Raw genomic sequence first — 23,749 nt, forward strand, 5'->3', positions numbered from 1 at the left:
ACTTAATAAAGAGGAGAAGTGCACTTTGAGTGAACGAGGCCGATTCCACAGAGCTCTCCGCTGCTGACACAGGAAAATTACATTTTATAGAGATGATGGATGCAAGTAATTCTGCACTTGGGACAAACTGACTCCCCCAATACACGCGCTCACACATCTATTAAACACACACACGCACACACACACACACACAAGCACACACACAAGCACAGATGCACACACACCACACACGCAGCACCATCAGACACTTCTATTAGACATACAAACAGCTTTATTGAAAAAGAGGACACACTTGAAACACACATACACACACACACGTTGTATTGATGCTGAGGAAGTGAGACTCTTGAGAGCTACAGCTGTGCTGGCAAGAGGCTTTTGACGCTGGTGCAGTAAATCTGGGCTGACTGTGTGCACAGTGATTAACACACACACACACACACACACACACACACACACACAAAAAATGGAGACACACTCACAAACACATACAGCCATGCATGGACACAGACAACCCCCTCTTCCCCACACCGTTACACGCTCGCATGGACACACGGAGACCGTTTACCTGGTGGTGATGTGACAGCTCTGTGATGGCAGGCGGAGACGATTCTTCACACACCGCCAAACTCCGCACTAATTTTACCCTCGCGTTTGACTGGAGGGGAGTAACCATGGTTACCAACAAATCACGGCAATTGAACGCAAAAGTGAAGACGCCCACCCCCCGCCCCCAAACCCCAGCAAACTCAAAAGAACGGACATTCCCGCCGCACACACGGAGCAGAGAGTGGAGGAGTATTTTCAGAGGTCGATCGGTTTGGGCAGGTGGGACTCGAGTAAGTCGGGGGGGAGAAATGAGGGGGCGGGTCAGGAAACCTCGTTACGGGCTACGGAGCCGCATCGTTTACATCAGCACTGCCGCCCAACGTCTGAAAACCTCCCCTTCTAAAAGGTCAACAAGCAACAAGCATTACAAAACAACAACAAATGAACCCTTTCAGAAGCCATCAAGTGTGTGGTACAAAAAAACGCCATTAGAACTCAACATAAGCATTACGAACAATATCCAATAGAAATCCCCAGTCTCTACACAAATGACCGTAAACATGTAAAAAGAACCTCAAAGCTATTAGTAAAAGGCCAAAGTAAAAGATTCAAAGCAATTACATTAAAAAATGCACAGTGCATTTTGAACAGCTCAAGTGCACTCAACATGACAATCAGAACAAAACAGGCCCCTATCCAAGAGGCACAGCGATAGCCTTGACCACAGCTGCATTAAGAGCGCCGACCACAGCTGCAGTAACGGCGCTCAACACATCCGCACCAATGCCGCAAACCACAACTGCAATAACAACGCTCAGCACAGCTGTGGTAACTGCACAGCGCACACAAGCAGCATTCACAATCAAAGTCTTCCTGAAAGTTTGCTAGGTTTAGGGGGGGGGGGGGGGGGGGGTGAGCCAAATACAAGCATGAAAACTCGAGAGGTTGACCAGTTCAGAAAACGCTGCCTCTTGTAGGCAACTCAAAAAGCATCATCACCAATGAATATTGGTTACTTCAGGATGAAAAACCATTCTAGGGGATGTTAAACTATTAAAATGGGAAGTTAAAGTCTTCAGTTTTATTATATTGCCTAGAAGTAAGGTGCGATCTTTATGGACGTATTCGTTTTCTTTTTATATATTCAAATGCAGTAAATGTGTATTCACGTTTTAAGCTTCTTCTGCTCCTAACTTGTTATTGCTCAGATTTATCAAAGCTACCAAATGCGCTGAGAATCTTGCTGACAAAATATTTAAGAAATCAAACACATTCGAGTCATTAATTAGGTATATGTATAGAAATCATTAAAATACAGTTCTTAACCAATTCTCAAAAAAAGCATGAGGCAGATTTAAGGTGGTGATGAAAATTCGAACCACAACCACTGCCTCGTGCTTTTTTATTTTAGAATTGGTTGTGTTTGAATTTTCATAACCACCTTAAATCTTGTTTTTCTAGTCTCTTCATTCTGCCATTGCAGATGGCACGGAAAGCACGAATACATTTTTTTGAAGCGTTAAAAAACAAATACGTACTGCATTTCAGATCGCAGTTTTTTCTAACAAGCCAAACACATGCGCTCTGGTGTGTAGCTGTTTTTAACCATTTTGATGCTGTTTCTGCTACAGAACAGCCACGCTGTGTTTTATTGCTTCAAATATCTTATGTAAAAACGTTGCAGATCCTCTTGTCTGACTGGTTCATAGAATTAAAATACTGACTACAGATTGGCTGAAAAAATGTGAACTGCTGCTGTGTTGTTTGAATTAGGGGTGCAGGGATTCATCTTATTGGCAGCAGACCACCAATCCTTCTCTCTCGCTTCAAAAATGTTAAATATTTCAAATGAATTCAAAGCAAATTTCTCCAAAAGGCAGTGAGTTTTCATGTATGTAGTTAGCGAGGGTTAGCTACGGTAAGGGAAGCGTAGGGTCGTCGGCATGCGTAGGGTCAGGGATCATTCCATGCCAACTCAACTAAACCTCCCAGTTACTGTTATGGATTTATATCTCAAATCATGCAAAAATGAATTTTAACAATAAACATTAACCCTGAAATCAGAATTATCCTTCTTGGAAAAATACACAGCCAAAACAGGGAGAGAATAAAGACTGATTTTCAAAAAGTAAAGATTCATTATTTGGTTAACATTACTTACTTACGCTCATTAATTTGATTACAGTAAAATGATCTTGACGGATATAATGGTCTGTAATTATATTCATTTGTAAATGAATATCCTTTCTTGCTTTTTCAGTACAAATGTCCCAATCCATACAATTTTTAGTTTAAAATTTGTAAAGAATAGAATAGAATAGAGCTACTGGACTTTGCGAGGTCTCATGAATGTAAAAGACACGAGCCTGGAACTGGGAGGCCTGGGGGAGCCGATATGGAGTCGTCTGCAGATGCAATCAAACATCTGCTTCTCATCTGATGCCGTTCAAAAGCACTCAGGGGGGCTCTTCCCGAGATCTGTGGGCTTCCTTTTTAAACACTCCACTATTCCTCCGAGTGAGACTGCTCCCTTTTGAAACAAGACCAGCCCTCCGAAAAGGCCTCAGCACTCACTTCTCCGTGCCTGCCCCGCTACGTCACACCCGAGTGGAGGTGTATCGTCGCAGGGGGACTGCAAAGCCAACTCCACCGGGCCCAAACTCCGGTCCATAGCTTTGGTACTGAAACAGCTCCCTGTACACCTGTTCTTGGTAACCAATGTTCAGGGTTCAGGGGGAGCTGGGAAGGAACGTAAAGGTGGCAGTGGGCCCGGTGAACTGAGCTGAGAAATATTAGTATGTTTAGCGCTGTAGTCTTCCGGGACTAGAAACAGACAACTCGGGTGAACAGTAAAAGGAAGCGGCTGTCCTTTCATGCTGATCTCTGGTCAGTTAGTTCTCAAGCCAGATCCTAATCTCATAAGCCCTTAAACTGGCCTCAGACCAGATATCGAACGGACACCTGTGCCAACTGGACGGTGCCCTTTGGGGGGGGGGGGCGTGGTCATGCTGAAGCAGGCGTGCGGTGTGGTACAGTACCTTGGAACGTCTGATTGGCTGGGCCCCTGAGTGGCATGGCTGTGGGAGGGGGAAAGCAGCGAGACAGAACAGAGCAGATCACGAACGACGCCGTTACACAGCCACAGGAAACCCGAGGCCACGACGGTGCCACCGACGCCCTCGTGGTGGCTGGGACAGAACGAAGCACGGAAGAGAACGATCAACCCCACTACTGAGGCTCCGCCCTCTTCCTTGACCGAATAAAAACACCCAACGGACTTCCCGATTGGCTTTAGACATTCCAAGTCGATACAGCAGCACAACAGCGCTATGGGATTAGATTAAAACGGAAAACTGGTATTTCTAGCTCACTCCACAACGGGTGGCCTCAGCGCCTGGAGAGAGTCTCCTAACAGGTCGTCTCTGCGTGTGGCACTGTAGCGTTACAGTAAGAATGTCTGAAATCTGAATGCATCAGTAAAGCAGCTAATTGGGCAAGAGAGAGGAAGAGAGGGGGGGGGGGACAAGAAAGTGAGAAAGCAAGTGAGAGGGGGAGTGAGAGGGGGAGTGAGAGGGGGAGTGAGAGAGTTGAAGTCGGAAACAGAGCGGCTGACTGCTGCTGGCTCGCTGCCTTTATAACTGCGCCAGTGGCAGATGGTGGCAAAGTCACACACACACACACACACACGCACGCACGCACACACACACACACAGCTCCGACATCCCCATCCAACGACTTGGAGAGACACACACAGACACTCCATGTCCCCGTGCCGTCTTGGGGGGGGGGGGGGGGGGGGGATGACAGGAAGTTTGCAGATAAGCCTGCAGGATTTCTTTTCGAGATTATCCAGTCCCTCTCCCTTGGCCGCAGCCAATCAAGTGGCAGCCTGGCCAGAATCCTGCTCCCATTGGCTCGTTCCATTCCTGTCCCTCATCAAACACAGAGAATGGGGATTAATCAGCACGTCGTTCACCACAGAGCCCCATTCACGGGATATTTTGGGACCGCTTGTTCGTTGTTCACAATAGTGCGTCCGTGCACGCGTGTGTGTCCAGTCAGAGACCGAGGATGAAAAATACACCCAGAATCCTGCTACCCAGTGCCTCAAACGCACGTCTACTACAGTCTTCTGTACGTTCCCACCAGGGATACCCAACATGCACAAACATGGCATATCACAACACACGCACACGGCGATTGTGAGATTTGACTGGGGAGCTGGAGTGTTTCTCTGGAGCACATTTTCTTTAGCTGGATTATGTAAATGCTGGAATCCAGGAACCGGTCCCTGGACCGACACAGACACGCACATCTGATTACCCACTTCAAAAGAAGCTAATCAAAACTCGTGATTGGTCAGGTGGGGCTGGTCAAGTGTTCCACCATATCAGTACTGCTAAACATCGCAGTCAGCGTTGTGCAACTGCTCCATTTTGTTTGGGGAAAATTGCAGATTTATCGGAGGGTAAAACCGGAGAGCTCTACGAAAAAACACGTTCCACTCTTGCATATTTATATAATCAGAAAGTCCTCCATCCTAGACAAGCCCAGAATTAAGGAATTATACTGCCTGTTTAATATGAACAACACATTCTTCCCTTCCAACGGCTCATCGCCGAAGTTATTTCGTTGTTTTTCTTCATTGTGCTTTTATGGAGTGAAGTGAGCGAGACTGAAGGTGCCTCGGGAAATTGAGGTCTGTTGGTGCGGGTTCTCCGTTAAACGCTCATTATGGGCGGGTACTCGGTCTTCTCACCTTTACCCCCATTTCCCGAGCGTTTTATTCTGCGTTTTCCCCATAGCGAGCCTGCACGGAGCCCTGTACTGCCCACACTACCAAAACACTTCTGAAGAGGCGGAGCTACTTAACGAGTTAGTTGGACCCACCCCCATTCAGGTGCCACTTACCTGTTGGCTAGTGAGCTGTGGGTGGTTCTGCTCCTTCCTGCCGTGCGGGGAGCCACCCGGCGAGGGGGCACCGTCGGGCTGGGGGTGCGAGGGGCTGGGTGGGGCGGGGGTGCCGTTGGAGCGGGCGTGGGCGAGGCCGTCTGGGGTGGGGGCGGAGTCGGGGCGAGGGTGCGGGGGGCTGGGCGCACTGGGCAGGTCGTTGGGGTGGAGGCCATCGCTGTCCAACACTTTCATCACGTCACAACCTCTCGCCTCCAGCACACCTTCAGACATTCTCATTAGAGCTAACGACTAACGCACACACGCACACACTGTGAACACACACACACACACACACACACACACACACACACACAGAAAGAGATGAAAAAGACAATAACGGGAAGAATAAACAAAAGGGAATGAAAGAAAAAAAGCAGAGAAAAACGACATCCTTCATATGAGAGTGCGGTGCGTATGAGACTGGAGTTGGGTTCTTTACCGGCTGTGTGGAGAGGTGGGGCGGTAACACGAGGGGACGTAGGACCCTGGGGCGCGTGGGACTCTGTAGAAGGTTCGAGGCTGACAACAGGCTGCGGCAGTCCCATGACCCCATCACCAACGCAGGGGCGGGGTCAGCCAACCACGACCCGCACACACACTCCACATGGCCCTCACACACCTGCCATAAATACACACGGAGAGAGCAAGAGGTCACAGACAGATCGGCCACCCGTTGTTGCTCTGAGGGACGTTCAATAACATCAGTAAGACTGTGTGTGTGTGTGTGTGTGTGTGTGTGTGTGTGTGTGTGTGTGTGTGTGTGTGTGGTGTTTACAGAATCCTGCCCTCCCCACTGTGAAAACTGTCAAAGTCATAACACACTGTGCTGCCTACATGAATATGAATATGCCGATATGGAGATCCGTCATAAGAACAGTCTGCAGAAAGTGTGAGAGAGAGTGAGAGAGAGAGAGAGAGAGGAGAGAGAGAAAACAGTCTAATGAAATAACTAGTGCATAAGAAAAATAAATGTTACTGCGTCAGAGAAATAAAGACAAGACAAAGGCAGACATCAAGGAGCAGACAGACTAGTAGAGAGAGAGAGAGAGAGAGAGAGAGAGAGAGAGAGAGAGAGAGAGAGAGAGAGAGAGAGAGAGAGAGAGAGAGAGAGAGAGAGACGCAGATAGAGGTTTAGGGACAAAGAGGGCATCAGAAGTGGCTCCCATGCCCACTGGACTGAATCTGTGCCAGCCTGGTGGTGCCAACCTGGCACAGCACCCACACTTGGAACCCACACGCCCGCAACCCCACACGCCTGCTGCTCAACCTGCCAGAGGAGATCAAGTAGACTTAACCCTGCTGTATAATGCAGCTAACGCTGTACCCCACACACACACACACACACACACACACACACACACACACACTTTGACACAGGAAGCGGCAATCCACACTATGATCTGCACTCGGGCGACTCAACCAATGTGAGATGTTCTCCCAGACACCTACGCACACACACACACACACGCCGACACGCGCGCTCACACACACAGCACACACACACAGCACACACACGGGAAGCTAATCAGGATGCAGGAGATTAAAATCACGCGCTCTGTGACAGCATCACAGGTGGCGTCTGTGACAGAAGCATGCGCCGATGCCCTGTGTGTACGTATACACACACACACATACACACACAGTCCCTCACTGTACTGCGTGTGTACCATCCTGCAGTAAGTGCTTGTGGAGTCTGGTCGAGGGTGTAAAAATCCCCCAGTCTGTGTGCACCCATTAAAGCTCGTCTTTAACCTGCCCCTTTTTCCTCTAACTCTCCTCTCCTCCACCTCCTCCACCTCCACCCCTCCATCTCCCACTGGGTGTAATCCGTCCTACAATATCACGCTACATTCTGTAGAATGTCTCTACACCCCAAATAACTCAACATCATGACCCCCATACCCCGTTTGAACCCAGAAAAACAAAGACAACACTAAATACACAATGAAGAGGGAAACGGTCAGTAAAAATGTTCAGTCTACTGCAACCACCCTTGACTAGTAAGACACCAGTGATTACATAATTAACAAATAAATAAATTAAAGGCAATAAAGTTGCAATCATGCATACATGGGCCGTTGTGCCACGCTAGCAAAGAGCTCGGTAGCTAGGCAACCTTTCTGACCCACCCACCGCCTTTTGCAGTGACTGTACGGCTGCCCCCCCCCTCGCCTACCCAGCAATAGGCAAACAGCGCCACCCGGTGCACCTGATCAGCAATTACCCAAAGTCACAGCCAGGGAAGCCAATAAAAGCGGATACAGTATGACCTTTGATTTTATTTATTTTTAATGAAAACACAGAATTTCAATGAAATGTTTACCGACAGAGTCAGTCCTCAAACACGAGGATTTTCCTGCGTGTCATATACATTTATTTGAAATAACATCTGTTTGTACATGTTTCCAGAGGGATAGTGAACTGTACTGGACAGGTCAATGAGAGAAACACACACACCAAACACACACACCAAACTTACAGCTCTTAAAGACTGCAAGATGAAGACAAGCATCCTCTCCCTCTCATTCCCTCTGGCTCCCATCCCCCCCTCCCTCCCTCCACCTCTCTTCTCTCTCGTCTCCAACCAATTCTCCCTCTCCCCCATCCTTCTTCCCTCCGTCTCTCTCTCCCTCCGTCTCTCTCTCTGCCCCGTGCAGCTCTCTGCTGTGCTCGCTCCTTTCCCCACAGGCTGGTCTTTTTGATGAGATCCGGTGTGAGAACAAGGCCAGCGCTCTGAATCTACATTTCAAAAAATAAAAAAAAGTACCTCCCCCCTTTTCTCCTCAAACCTCCCCATAAAGAACGCAAACAAATCAATCACTGCAGCACACACACACACACACACACACACACACACACACACGCGCGCGGCTGCGTGGCCTTCACCGCGAGCCACCAGGAGGGCAGGAGCGACTACACGACGGCCGATTTAAACGCATCACTGCACAAGCGATTGCTGTTCCAGCCACAGGAGGGCGCTAAATCACACGTGGTGCCATTAATAGGCAAAGCCCGTTGCGCTGCTTTATAATAACCTTAGCGTGATCTCATCTGCGGGATTCATACCAATCAGCATGATCAGGAAGAAAAATACAAGGACAAGAGATGGCAGAGAGCACACAGAACGCTCAAAAACAACCGCCACCAACTTTTGGCCCAGCGTGTGTGTGACCCGGCTCCCCAACGCGCTCCCTTTGTGTGTGTGCGCTCATACAAACTCATTACAATGCTGCACAATGTACTCTTTGTCATTCGTTAATTAAATTAATTAATCCGAGAATTCCCACTGACGGGACCATCCCAGCCTTCACCTGGGAAAACCGACATCATTTGGATGGGGAACTCTGGCCAATCTTAATCGAGGCTATTTCTCACACAGTGTAGAAGGATACTGCAGTTGCAGTACAGCAGGTGTGTGTTCTGTCCTTACGATGCAGCCCAAACACTCACAAGAGCCTCTTCGATATTTCTACTGCTAAAATGCCCCAGGGTCCAACCGAACGACCCACTAGCCCCCCACCACCCGCCCACGGGGACCAGGACCCCTGCCGGGCTCCAGCACCAAAGGGCTCCGTGCACTTTTGGGCTTTATCTGGGGAGAACCTGCTGCCCCTTTTTTTTTTTTCGCAGGAACGACGCCGGCGTCCCGACGAACGGAAGCCGCGCGGGGTTGAAGTCGTGAATCAAGCTGCCGGCTGAACTTCGGGGGATTTATTTACGACGGCCGGCTTTCGCAGCAGAGCCAGAGACAGTTCTCACCCCCAGACATCTACAGCGACGACTGAGGTGTTCGGACGCACACGGACGAGGACGCAGCGGTTATTGAAATAGAACTTGGTTACGTCGGTTTGCCCTCAAAAGAAAGCGAGACGCACACAATGCCCAAATGGGGCGAGCGAGCTTTGCCCCGGGTGGAGGGGCAGTTGGAGGGCGTGTTTCACCCCGTGGGGTCCACACAAGACTTTCCTGCCGTTCTCATCACACCACTCGACAGACAACGAGGACGTCTGCAACCACACGCTGCAGTTTCCACGGCTGGCACACACACACACACGCGCGCTAATGGTAGCCCTAGGTGCAGTTGGCACAATTACGAACTGAGGCATGACAGTTAGCCGAAGAGTAAGTTACGTTTTTTGACCAAGCACTGTTTTTAAACACACGCCCTAGCAGGAACGCGCGCGCACACACACACACACACACACACACACACACACACACACACACACACACACACTTGAAACAGAAGTGTGGTGACTTAATAAGAACTCTGTTCATTACTTGATTTATCTCACAGGATTTCTCTCCCCTCGAAACCCACAGACAGTAAAACGGACAGACAGATTCACATGTTTCCATTCAGGTCCTGTAACACACGTGTGCTCAGCAACTCTCTAGACCAGACCCCAGCGAGAAAAACTGAATTTTCACATTCAAACTCAACTGATTCAACTCTTTAAGAAAGCAGTTCAGTCCTCATAAGAAACACACACACACACACATGCGCGCACACACACACACACACACACACCCACACACACCTGCCTCACAGCGAGCATCATCCTCTCTGCAGCTTACATCGTTAGTTTCCATGGCGCCGTCAGCAGCCGGGTCCGGAGTGCGTTCAGCGATGCTCACCTCAGCTCCGACTGGCAGACGAGCGCCCGGGTACCTGCCCCATCCCATCGCTACGACAACCAGCCCTGCCTCCCTCCCTCCCTCTCCCTCACACACACACTTGCACTGCCAAATCAACAGCTGGCTTCAGTGAGGTCATCCTCCCGTGAGCCAATCGCAGAGGCCCGCAGGATGGCTGCAGCATGCAGGAGCTAATGTGGGCCCCTCCCATATTAGCCAATCAACTGGCCCCGTGGACCTGAGAGAGAGATGACACGGGTGGAGGGGCTGGAGGGGAATGGGTGCATTCTCTACCTCTCTCTCTTCTCTCTCTCTCTCTCTCTCTCTCTCTCTCTCTCTCTTTCTCTCAAACACATTTGGCTAGGCAGTGCAAGTGTGTGTGTGTGTGTGTGTGTGTGTGTGTGTGTGTGTGTGTATAGGACTACAACTGAGAGAGAGTCTGTCGGTGAGTGTGTGTGCCAGCGGTACTGATCCACCCGCTCCAGTCCACCAGGCGTGCACACTCAGAACCACGGTGCACACTCAACAGAGTCAGCGTACCGTTTAACGCGGCTTCGTTAACTGGAGTAGTGTGCACTCGAAGTGATCTTATTTCACCTTATAAACCCTTTAAATACAGCGTGCACTCAGATACAGAGCACAGTACCCGCTCGCTCCATTAAACTATACTTGAGAAGACGAGTCTGGTCTGCGTGTTGCAGTGGATCACCAGATTTCAGTAGTTTTCTCAAATCCAGAATGAAGTGTGCGATTGCGTTCCGTATTAGCCACACCTTTTCAATTTAAACAAACTAAAAACGCAACATGACGGCGACTTAAAAGATTATTGCTGAGCATTATAAATACCTTTTCACAGTTTCACTGGTCTACCATGAAACTGTTCAAATATATTTATTGTTTCCCTTTTAAAATAACCACGCATGAAATCTAGCACACTGACTAGTGAAGACAGAGATGTAGCCTCCTGAACTCAAACAATATCGTTCATCAGTACTTTTATGGGAATTCTAATGATTCATGCTGGTAATTACGGTAGACAGCCATGTTTTAAATAGGCTACAGGATGATGAACACTAATGATAGCTACAGTATACATATAGCTTAATAACGCCAACTGGCCTGTCCGCACGACGTATGAGGATATAAATCGGGTCTTAATTTGGCTCTGAATTTTCACAATTTAAGTTCAGGCTTTAGAGGAATCCACAGCTGCCCATTTCAGCACAGAACCTCCTCTGAGTGACTGTTAGCTGCTGCGCTAACGTTTCGTGCTATTCCACAGAAATTCGTAGGTAGCTGGCATCCGGGCCAGCCTGCGCTGCATTCACGGCACACGGTTTCAGCCTGACGGGTTTTTTTTTGGAGGTCGAGAAAAGATCCACGTCGGAATCGACACTCGCGCGTGACTCGAAAACTGGTTCTCCATCACCATGTGTGAATTTTTTCAAAGATCCCAAAAAAATATCTAGCACGCTAAATATCTAAACTTGTCGGCGAGTCCACATTTTGTGGTGTGAAAAGTGTTGCGAGCAAGTCACTGCCGAGCTACAGCCAATGAGAACGTAAGATGCAGAGAAACCTGGGGGAGTACATCAACACGCATTGATTCTCATACAGCGCGCGTACACACACACACACACACACACACACACACACACACACACACACACACACACACACACACACACACACGTGGAAAGGGCAGGCAGAGGAGCTAGTATCTCAATAATCTCTCTCCTTCACAGACACGTGTGGCGATACACAGGCAGATACAGATCACCTCCTAAGAGGGAGTTCTGGTTACAGATATCCAACTCGTCTTCCATTTCCCGCTCACACACTCCTTTTCCATCCCAACCTGTTCTACAACATCCATCTACTGCACCATCTCATTGTGCCACGCCCACCCGCCTCGCTAGCCCCGCCCACCAGCCCGCTGTGTGGGCGTAGCCTGCTTTGAGCACTCCTTCACCCATAGTCTGGTGGTGAGCTGTGCTTGGATGGAGGGACGTGCCAAACACATCCAGCATGCAAAGGGCTTCTCGACTCAATTACTAGTGATATCTTTGAGTTCACGCAGGAAACAAAAGACACGGTCCGTCCAACTCCACCAAAAAAAACAAAAAAACAACAAACCACTAGCTGAATAGAACAAGTCAATTGGACTTTGTTTTTTTACAGCAAAGCTCAGCTAACGCTGACAATAGTCACACTAATGAATAGAACCAGCTCTGACTTTTTTCAAATAAATAAATAAAAATGCATTAAATTGACGGCAGATAAAAAAAACAAAACAAACCAAATAAACAAAATAAAACCCCGCAGGATAGAAGAGAACCAGCGTTAGGAAGAGAAACATCCACGTCCCAGCAAGCGCAGAGAGCCGAAGCCAACCCCTCCACTAACCCCTCCGATGGCTTCATCTGCTCCTCCTCATCTGCATTAGAAAGCCGTCGGAGGAACCCCACTGGATAATTATGGCCTGCAATGCAATTTGCTTTGAGGAGAGAAGTGACAAATGTGTTTATTTACGCGCTCCCCGTGGAGGCCAGAGACCAACCCCTCCCTCCCTCACTCCAAAGTGCACAGTATCAGAGTGATGGGCCAGGACACGGTAGCGGGAAGTCTCTAACGAGCTCCCGGAGGGCTCAGAGGGCGGGACGGTGGCGGCGTGGGCTCTTTCTCCTGGTCCGAGTGCGCCCACAAGCCGGGGCGAAAGCTCCAGTGCTCCGGCCTAGCCAAACGTGTAGCCTCTCCGGGCGCCCAGAGGTAGAGGGCTTTAGCTCCACGTACGTACCCAGCACCTGCTATTTTTTTGCCGCAGGACTTAACCCAAACGGCTCTGACCTGAATGCATCCTGCTCCCATTGGAGGGCAGTTTCTCTCCTGGAGATAAGCCAGCCCTCACCCCACCCCCGTGCGTGGCCAGAGACCTCTCCCCGCATCGCGGCAGCCAGTGTGGAGAATTAGATGCTGTAAATATTCTCCTGGCAACCATTTCCCTTGTCTGCTTGTGCATCTTTCTGTGCACGGGCACTTACGGGCAGGTAATATGTGCAGAGTAGATTTGCAAGAAATGCCCAAGTATGAACAGGTTCGTCAGCATTTTTATTTTATTTTATTTTTTCACCTCTTTAAGGCTTTTTATACAGAGAAATGCCAACTCAGCCCAAAACATGGTGCTCCAATGATAAGAGATCAAAAATCCATCAGCTCAAAACGCATTATTATTCATTCCGTCATTCAGGTTCAGCGACCCGTCAGAACACTTGATTTAGCGGGACACGTGGGGCCCGGGCCTGATCTGCCCCGCTGGTACTGCTAAATGGTTGAGCGCCGCTGGTGGGGCCCCGATGGTGAAGGCGGAGGTGAGGAAGGTGGATTAGGTTAACTCCAGCCAGGCTGGGAGGGGGGCCGGCGCGTGACCCCCCCCACCCCCGAGGAGCCGCCCTAACGAGGCTCCCCGTCTCCAGGGCGGAGAAGGGGAAGCCTGACGCACAAAAACAAGCGCAAGGTCACGGAAAGGTCAGCTAGACGATTTCGCATGGGAGCTACTGCTGAGCAGAGTGACGGTTTGTTTGTAGTGTCACCACAGGCTTTGATGCTCAATCGTGATTTCACCGTTTACATCCACACCGAATGTCCTAAACCAAACACAGACGCTCACAGACATGAAGGCCCAAAAGCCTGATCTAACTAATCTGGTCTACCTGCCATACTCTCCAGCACCTGGGCACACGGTGAAACCGGAGCAGAACCTAATGGTGTCAAAGCAACGTGGCCCGACACTTACTACTCCAGCATTTGGTGAGCAGAAGGACAAGGTCCACTAGTTCCACTGAACCCAGACAACACTTTAGAACTCACACGTGGGCTCTGGGAAAGATCTAGCCCATACTCAAACGCCTTTACAGCCTGCACAGAGCTCAACGGGCCATGTTTCCCAAAGCCAAATATAGACCTAATGCTTTATACTGTTTGAACAAATTATGTAAAACAAAGAAAGTGAAGAGACACTACCAAATCACTTTTAAATGTTTGAGAGCAAGGCTAAACTACCACCCAACAACAAACTGGTTTTAATGAAGAAGGTATGCTCAGATTGAACGAGAGTTTAGTCTGTTGAATGTTGTGGTTCAGCTTCACGTCTACAATAGTTGCATCAGTTTGAATAACAATGCTCCAAGCTGCTGTAAAACAGTTTAGCCTGTCGGATCAGAGGCTATGAGGTGAATCTCAACAAGATGTCCATCTATACTAAACAACACAGCAAAAGACCATGAACATGAACACACACCCAAGCACTATGACTGTTGCTTTCCCCAAGATCTTCATGGGTGACAGAATGGTGATGCATTCCTAATACCGTCCGAGAACTAACAAAAGACTGGAGCGTGGTTGTGATTATTATTGACCTTATTGCGCCTGCTTACTTTAACTCAAGTAAATGTTGACTGGTGCTGAAAAGACATTGTAACAAGACCTAGAATGACCTTCAAAAATGTTTCCAAACCCTCCAAGACTTGCTGTCCGAGTCCAAGAGAGTCATTTGGGACCAAATATAGCCCGTGAGTCCAGGTGATCACAGGATAGATACAGCAAGTACAGTTTTATACAGACGAGCACAGCAGGACAAACTAAACAACGACACCTCGTTAGATTGAACGACACATGCTACAGTATTTCACATGGAAAAAAAACACGTTTTTCATCGTGTACACTTAATTAGGACGCAAAGATTAACGTCAAAGTCTCACAGCGCTTTGACGGGCAAATATGAAAGCAACAAGACGTTCAGATCTTCTGAGAAACGTCCTGGGATTGAAACATTTAGCCGATATCACCCGAAACAGCAGGACGAGATTACGCCAGATATGAAGAACCACCGTCCGCGGGTCCCCACCGGGCAGCTAGCGAGCCAGCTAACCGGTACCGACGTCTCCGGGACACCCCGTCCGAACTGACGTTACAGGGATATCGTTAGCGACGTAAATAAACAAACGTACCGGTATTGAAGAGAGAACTTGAACTCTTCTGTGGGAATTTAAAAATAAAGAGCGAGTAAACGTGGCAGAAAGACCGTGTGCGGCTAGCGCGCTAACCGAGCGAGTCGCTCGTCAACACGGGGGACACAAGGCCACAAAGGGGGCGGGGACAGGAGAGCAGGAAGTCCAGTTACTGGCAGCCACGCGGGCCAATCACAAAGTCGCAAAAGTGAAAGTCCCGCCTCTTGCCAATACTCGAGTGTTTTACGATTTTTAATTATTTCGCTGACAAAACCCGAAGTTCAACTTAACGGGTTGCATTCAAAGTGGCGGTTCTTATTAACTAAATGTGTCTAATATGTATAATAAAGTCAATGTATAGTCCAAATAATTGCAAACATAGTTAATATCAATCATAAATATTCATCCGTATAAACACGAAATACTCTGAAACAATAAAATAAATGGAATTAGCTGTTATTTCAGTCTTAAAGAAATCGGATATTGGATGGAATAGTTACATGCTAGCGTAAATCGCTGTAAACTATTCTCATTATTAACGAAATGGCGTTTGTATCGCCACGGTTACGTATCACATCGCTGTTATAACTTATATTTGTCTAATGGAACGTTTTTACACGTCAATTTATACGTGTGTCGCAGGAAAATGACGTAGGCGCGACGTAGACGTTTTTCTCTCGGAAAGGCGCGAAACGTCAAACTGGTCATGGCCGTTTGTGAAGATGTAAACAAGGAGCGCGGCGGTCTAGTTAGTTAGCTAGCGTTTGGAAATACGTTTAATTCGGGCATATTGCAATGTCATTCATTTGTAAACAGCAGGAGTGCTCCTAAACGTGCAAAAACTCAGTCCAAGAGTTTATTTTAAAAGCTAGCTAACTGGCTTCTCATGTCTTGTTCTAAAAATGTGGATTAAGTTGTCCCAACTAGCGAGTGTTGAAGCGTGACTACCGTCCGTGACTAAGGCTTGACTACTTAATAATAAACTGTTAGCCAAAGTTTTTAATAAATATGATTAAGGCCTCAGAGAAGACGCAGGACCCTTTCCACGGTGGAGATGAAGACTTACTACACCTCCCAGAGAAACTACAGAAGAGACTGATGCCATTTCAACGCGAGGGTGTCAGATTCGCCCTGTCGAGACATGGAAGGTCAGTCAGCACTGTGCACATTTACCAATAATAATAATGATAATAATAATAATAATGACTTTCATTACAGTATAATTATACCGTTATATCATTGTCCTATAGAGCAAAGTTCAGACCTCACGCTGTGAGATTGTCTTGAAGTTTATAAGGTGGTTTTAGGCACAAGAAAAAGGTTTGTGTAGTAACACTGAGTAAGAGAGACCGGCACGTTGTAATTTATTCCTCCTCCCAGTCGATCTGAGCCCTGATGGCGGCAGGTCAGAGACCTCAAAGATGCTTTGATGAGGGGCAGATCGATAGCAGGACACGAGATGCTCTGTTCACTAAGATACAGGTCAGGTAGTTAATTAGACCCATACTCAGACAGACGGGCCCTCTGTTTTATTTACACCTGTTTCCCTGTGGATATGTTTCCCTGATAGCGATGAGGAGAAAATGAAGATATTAGACAACTCCCACTACTGAGTTCAGTCTAAAGGGTGTACTGTGCCACATGCTGAAGACTTATTTGATGTGCTTACTCTGAATGTGATGCGATGCCCTTCGTCTGACCTTAAATGCATTCATTTGTTTCCTCACCACTCTTTCTTTTTCTTGTATGACTGCAGGGCATTATGTTCTAGCGGATTGAAAACCACAAATCATCTAATATTCATTAATTACATGAGCAAGTCTATGCGACATGTTGCTTAATCGAACCTTTGTTTTTTTTTTTATAACGTAATAAGCACTGCTTTATCCCCTGTGCTTGTGTGACCAGTTTGTTTAATTTGGCTCTGTGTGCTTCTGTGTTCCTGGTAAATATCCAGAGACAGATCCATGGCTGAAAATATCTGATCATGTATCCCCGGTGTACATGCTTAATCTATAGAGCTGTGAGACTGTACTGTGATATTGGATTGTCAATCAGCCACATAATGAATGATGAATTAAGGTAATCATATTAATGGATTGTTCTGGTATCTGCTCTGTTTAGTATTATTGCTAGTGACTCTATTAATGTTTTTTTGGGGATTATTTGCTTCTTGGATGTATGCGTCACATATCCAGGAACGCAGACATTAATTTTTGAGCGCTTATGACCATTTAGGCGTAGATTGGGAGATACTGCATTAGCAGGCTGAGAAATTCAGCTCATTTTCAAGTTTTTGCATCATAACATCTGTGCAAACAAATTACCACCCCGTTTCAAATGGAATAAAGTGAAGTCCATTTAAAAGTGTTAATGGCCCAGTTTTGCACTCGGTTGATGGTGGAGGATAAGGGCATTAAGATCAATGAGGTGGTTCCCTCTAAGTGGCTCCGCACATATCCAGCATCCCACATCATGTTATGCTTCTGTGCTTTGGGCTAGAAGAGGCAACAACAAAAAAGATTCAAGAACAACTCTCTTACTGAAAAACGTGTCACAAATACTGTGTAAATGTATTCTGCTCTTTTATTTAAACAACACATTTCCAATTCCACCTGAATGTATTCAGAAGGAAGTTATCAAAATAATGATTTTATGTCAATACAGGTTGGGTGTGTTCATTGAAATGGTATTTCCTTGCACCTAATCCACTAGTTTTTATTCTCAGTCTTGGCGAGCCCATTGTTTGCTCTGAGTCAGTGTGTTGTGCCACAATGTTTTAAACAATCACTTATTGTCCCTGTGCTTTAATTTGCTAAAACCACACAGCAGTTGCTGTGATTGCTATGAGGGCATTTGAACATATTATCCTTTCCCATCTTAAGTCACATTACCCTCGAGTATGGGATTCGTATCACTTTGGTTAGCAAGCAAATCAAGAGGGCTGACAGTTCTGTTAATGAAGTCTATTTAGCACCATTTGAGACATTTAGACCTTGCTATCAAATACAGTATCATCCAGCTCTTTCAAAGCTTAGTGTGTTTCACCATTAACCTGGTTTTATCTCTTTAGTTTTCATCCTTTGTAAGTGGAAGGAAACGGTCTTCAGCATCACAGTGTTGGTCTTTTAACATGGGTGTGCCTCAAGCCTGTGTACTGTGTTGCTTTTTTCTCTATATACTAATGATCTGGTATCTGACAATGAATCGGTTAAAATTGTGAAATATGCAGATGATGCCACAGTAATAGGCCTCATCACAGATGATAATGACACTGGTTATGAGCAGGTGGTGAATCAATCAGTAAAAACGGTGAACTAGCAATTAACCTACGTCTGAATACATAAAAAGTGGAGATCATTGTGGATGAATGGAAGAACTGAAGGTAGAACCTCCAGGTTTTGAGACAGTCATTATCTGTTGTAAAATCTTTGTTTAGGGACATGAGAAAGTACTACTACTAGCGAAAGTAGTTTTCACTTTTCAGTTTTTTTATTTGTTAACGTTTTAAATATCCAATAAATTTCGTTCCACTTCACGATTGTATCCTACTTGTTCTTCACAAAAATTTTACTATATCTTTGAAGCCTGAAATATGGCAAAAGGTTGAAAAAGTTCAAGTGGGGCGAATACTTTCGCAAGGCACTGTAGCTAGTTCATTGTATTTTTAAGTGTTTTCTTAAATCATCTATTACAGATTTGTAAACTCATAATAAATAAGATTCTCAGTAAAGCTTCAATGAAATTAAGCAACCTAAGAAAATAAATGCAATGATAATTTACTATATAGAATATTTACAGATGCTGTTGGATAGCATTGTGCCTAACAGGTAGTGTTATTGTGATAGCATTGTGATTATGATGGTTAGCATTGTGATTATGATGGTTAGCATTGTGGCTACGATGGTTGGCATTGTGGTTATGATACAGTGAGGAAAATAAGTATTTGAACTCCCTGCGACTTTGCAAGTTCTCCCACTTAGAAATCATGGAGGGGTCTGAAATTTTCATCTTAGGTACATGTCCTCTGTGAGAGACATAATCCATAAATCACAATGTATGATTTTTTAAATAATTTATTTGTGTGTTACTGCAGCAAATAAGTTTTTGAACACCTGCTAATCAGCAAAAACTCTGGCCCTCAAAGACCTGTTAGTCCACCTCTAAAAAGTCCACCTCCACTCCACTTAGCCTATTTTTCTAACTTAGAAGCACCTGTTTGAGGTCGTTAGCTGCATAATTACACCTGTCCACCCCACACAATCAGTAAGACTCCAACTACTAATTTGGCTAAGACCAACGAGCTGTCCAAAGACACCAGAGACAAAATTGTAGACCTCCACAAGGCTGGAAAGAGCTACGGGGCAAATGCCAAGCAGCTTGGTGAAAAAAGATCAACTGTTGGAGCAATTATTAGAAAATGGACGAAGCTAAACCTGACTGTCAATGTTCCTCGTACTGGGGCTCCATGTGAGATCATGGTTTAAAGTCATGCATGGCATGGAAGGTTCCCCTGCTTAAATCAGCACACTTCCAGGCCTGTCAAGTTTTCCCATGACCATTCAGATTATCCAAAGGAGTCATGTGAGAAAGTTCTGTTGTCAGATGATGTCTCCACTCGCCATGTTTGGAGAACAAAGAATGATGAGTACCATCCCCAAAACACCATCCCTGCTGTGAAGCATGGGGGTGGAAGCATCATGCTTTGAGGGTGTTTTTCTGCACACGGGACAGGACGACTGCACTGTATTAAGGAGAGGATGTGCAGGGCCATGTATTGTGAGATTTTGGGGAACAACCTCCTTCCCTCAGTTAGATCATGGAACATGGGTCATGGATGGGTCTTTCAACACAACGACCCAAAGTACACAGCCAGGATTACCAAGGAGTGGCTCCGTAAGAAGCATATCAAGGTTCTGGTCTCCAGACCTAAACCCTATAGAAAATCTTTGGAGGGAGCTCAAACTCTGTGTTTCTCAGGGACAGCCCAGAAACCGGGCTGATCTGGAGAACATCTGTGTGGAGGAATGGGCCAAAATCCCTGCTGCAGTGTGTGCAAACCTGGTAAAAAACTACAGGAAACATTCAACCTCTGTAATTGCAAACAAAGGCTACTGTACCAAATATTAACTTTGATTTTTACAGGTGTTGAAATACTTATTTGCAGCAGTAACACAGAAAAAATTTATTTTAAAATGATACATTGTGATTTTTTTTTTTGATTATGTTTCTCACAGTGGACGTGCACCTAAGATGAAAATTTCAGACCCCTCCATGATTTCTAAGTGGGAGAACTTGCAAAGTCGGAGGGTGTTCAAATACTTATTTTCCTCACTGTAGTTAACATTGTGGTTTTGATAGTTGATAGCATTGTGGTTATGATCTAGGGTTTTTTCTTTTCAGGCATCTCATTTTCTTTCAGACATCTACAACAGAAGAAGGAAAAGTCAAACTCAAATATACTATTTTTCCATTATCTGTTTTTAATGTTTGTAAGTGCTTGTGTGTGTTGAAAGTGTCTGTTTTGACTCGAGTGATTCTTGTGGTGGTATTAGATGTATTTCCGTGCTTTTTTTACAGCAGAATATAACCTCTCACTGTTTTTTTGACATATTGATTCTCTCTCACACTCTCTCCTTCTCCACAATTCAATAACACGCCCTGCAGCAGACCTGCTCTCCTTATAGAAGTGCAACACACACACACACACAAAGGGACAAAATCTCATAGCGAACATGCTGTGAGCAGGCAGCGCAGAGATGCTAGAAGTGTAGACTATTCTTAGGGTTCTGGTTTTGACTTTCAGACAGTTTCAGCAGTGCCTTATACCATGGTTTACTAACACTGTCAGGGGCACCGGAGTGCATCAAATGCTCCGTCTTCATATTTACACACTAACGACCCAATCACATTCATGATTGGGTTTAAAGAGAAAGAATCTAAATGTAGATCGATATTATGAAAAATATGGGAACATTTTGGGCTGGCGAAACCAGGAAACCTTTTCCTTTTGGAGTTATCTGATGGCGAAGCGATGCCAGACACAACGCCCCCGGGATGTGATTCGTACAGACACGATGCGACCTCTCCCCTGTCCCTTTGAGAAGTGACGTAAGCACACAGGTTGCGGTTTTCAGATCGGCAGTCAAGGAGACGATTCTTCACGCGTGTGTACGCGCGCATACGCCCTGATTGGATTAATCGGCCCTGCTGATGGTGATGTTTAAGTGTGAAACCGCACATTGACGAGTGCAGGTGCCACGGGACCCCAGATTAGCATATAGCATGCTGACACATTTACGAGGCTTAATGGGGCCTGAACGCAGCCTGCTGCATCAACCTGCTATCGCAGCAGTTGCCGGTGCCCGCCTTGCGGTGGCAGGAGCGTATCCGGCGAGGCCGCCGAGCCGATCAATGTCATTGATCAGGACTGGCAAGGCCATGGCTAGGCACTTCGGTAGGGGCGCGTATAATTGTGTTGTAATTGTGGGAGCAATTGAACGCGAAGGGAAAGATACAGAGGTGATTAAAGACACCGCGAAGCAAGTCGGAGAGACCGAAGAACGAGCGAAGCCTTCGCTGCCGCTTTAACGCGTGATAATACCTGTTTGTAGGCTAAAAAAAAAAAAAAAAGAAGCTTAAGGGGTGAGTTCCCCTTGGCTCTGCAGTGGGTCCATTATCTTTTCCGTCCTGGCAGCCTTTACCGTTTGTCCCAGCAACACAGAGGCAAAAATCGGAGAGCGTGTGATGAATACGGACGATACGGACAGGTCTCTGAACTCCTTGGCCATGTGGTGCGCGGCCGAACCCCTGGGCTGGGCTGATGGGCGGCAGCTGGACCCCCCCGCTGCTCACAGACACCGTGGAAAGCCGAGCAGACGAGGGGGAGGTCCTGAGGTGGAGCCGTCGGACGGAAACACCAGCTCCTCCCGGAGGCGGTGCTGCTCTTGGCACACGCTTGGTTATTTAAAGAAGAGTGATTAATGAGTGTGAAAATGGCACACACACCTATACACGTGTAAATACTTGGACGTGCACACACACACACACCTGAGGAAATGCTACATCAATTAGAAAAATCACCTGCAGTATAGAGGTCATTAATCGTGTTCTCCCTTGTAAGAAAGTGAACTGAAGACGGAGTGTGTGTATTCCTTTTTGACACTCATACCACCTTGCTCCCTCATCCTCCTCACCAGGGTGTCTGTCTGTCGGCATCTGTCTGTCTGCATCTGTCTTTTTCTCTCCTGGGTCTCGCTCCCAATTTCTCTCTCTCCCTCCCTCTCTCTCTCTCTGTCTCTCTCTCGCTCTCATTAGGCTCACGTATCTGAAAGTAGGACTGTGGACCGTGGGGCCACAAACAGTAGTAAATCTCCATTTAACCACAGCCACGAGGCGCTCTCATTCTCGCCGGTACTTACAAAACCGCTTCATTTGTTTTGTGCAAATCCTCAGCTTAGCCCGGCTCACCGGATCCGCCACGGCTCCCTCGGCGTCTCGGCGGGCGATCACCGCCGCGCTCTCGCGTCTCTCAAATGAAGATTAAAGGAGAGGACGAAATCTCCCTCATGAGGCGCACGAGCGGAAGTGGCATTAGCTCTGGCCGACCGACACGAAACGGCCCCGGCGAGGCCCCCGCCGCCACCTCCAGAGTGTCGGGATCGGAGCGCTGATTGTGGCCCTGCTCGTGAAGGATCAATTTAGAAACACGGCGATCAAAACCTTTGGGCCACAGACTAATAGAACGACTGCAGATGCAGAGGAAAGCAACGCGTGATTACCTTCACACGAATACACGAACAATTTTCAGGACATGAATGAGATTTCAATAAAAAGACGATACCGGGTTATATTTAAATGTAAGGCTTCCTGCAGAAACAAGTCCGCAGTTTGTGAATATCTTGTTTACGTGGACACATTCACGAGCGAGCACACACACACACACACACACACACACACACACACAGAGTAAAGGCGATTGCTGTCCATTAGTTTGAGCTGTGTGTTTTGACTGGCTGGAATCTGCCCATTGATTTGCGGTGGTGGTGATCTGCGTTAGTGTAGTACTCCTGTTTGTCGGAGCGTTTTTGAATCTCCTGCCCAACCGGCTCCGAGATTGCCCCCCGGGTTTTCGGCCATGGTCGTTCCGGTTAAATTGGCTCTTGAGTTGAGGCGTGTGCGGACGATATTGAGCAAGGCGTGCTCGACGGGAAGCCTTGCTTCCACAGTAACGGCTGGATCAATATCCTCACGCTCCGCCTGCCTCCCCAGACATCGATTCGGGTTGGGGGGGAAGAAATTAAAAACGTCATTTGCAGGGTAATTATTTGGGCCAGTGCTTAACGGATGACCGTAGGTGAGGATCACCTCCGGAGTCACTGTTTGGTGTTGAAATTGATGTCTTGAATTGGGGTAGTGAACAATAATTCCTTCTTATTTAACTGCCTGTCCCTCATTCTCGTTTTACAGGTGCCTGATTGCTGATGAGGTAAGCACCTTGTTGCAAAATTTGAATTTGATGTATTTAATATATGGTGAATGTGTATGTGAGTGTTGGGGAGAGGTAACAATTTGCATTCATGTCACTTTAAAGTTGTAAAATA

General features: G+C 46.9%; 2 protein-coding genes across 9 annotated transcripts in view; one reads left to right on the top strand and one right to left on the bottom strand.

The window, feature by feature from the left end:
* The window catches only part of r3hdm1 (R3H domain containing 1), a 40,215-nt gene extending 24,919 nt beyond the window's left edge, over positions 1-15,296 (bottom strand). For 4 of the 8 annotated variants that reach the window (XM_077021197.1, XM_077021112.1, XM_077021041.1 and 1 more), the window contains exons 1-5: positions 15,147-15,296; positions 5,942-6,121; positions 5,461-5,771; positions 3,588-3,626; positions 569-658 (exon numbers count right to left, since the gene is read on the bottom strand). In XM_077021197.1, coding sequence (XP_076877312.1) covers positions 569-658; positions 3,588-3,626; positions 5,461-5,739 — 408 coding nt within the window. In that variant the 5' untranslated portion in view covers positions 5,740-5,771; positions 5,942-6,121; positions 15,147-15,296. Of the gene's footprint in view, positions 1-568; positions 659-3,587; positions 3,627-5,460; positions 5,772-5,941; positions 6,122-10,043; positions 10,222-15,146 lie in introns of those variants that run through there. The other 4 variants (XM_077021355.1, XM_077020921.1, XM_077020960.1 and 1 more) reach the window with 4 other exon arrangements.
* Positions 15,297-15,702: 406 nt separating this feature from the next.
* zranb3 (zinc finger, RAN-binding domain containing 3) overlaps positions 15,703-23,749 on the top strand; it is a 38,385-nt gene continuing 30,338 nt past the window's right edge. Inside the window, exons 1-2 of the mRNA XM_077021480.1 lie at positions 15,703-16,294; positions 23,616-23,634. Coding sequence (XP_076877595.1) covers positions 16,155-16,294; positions 23,616-23,634 — 159 coding nt within the window. The 5' untranslated portion in view covers positions 15,703-16,154. The remainder of the gene's footprint in view (positions 16,295-23,615; positions 23,635-23,749) is intronic.

The sequence above is a fragment of the Brachyhypopomus gauderio genome, chromosome 1, assembly GCF_052324685.1.
Source record: "Brachyhypopomus gauderio isolate BG-103 chromosome 1, BGAUD_0.2, whole genome shotgun sequence".
Lineage (NCBI taxonomy): Eukaryota > Metazoa > Chordata > Actinopteri > Gymnotiformes > Hypopomidae > Brachyhypopomus > Brachyhypopomus gauderio.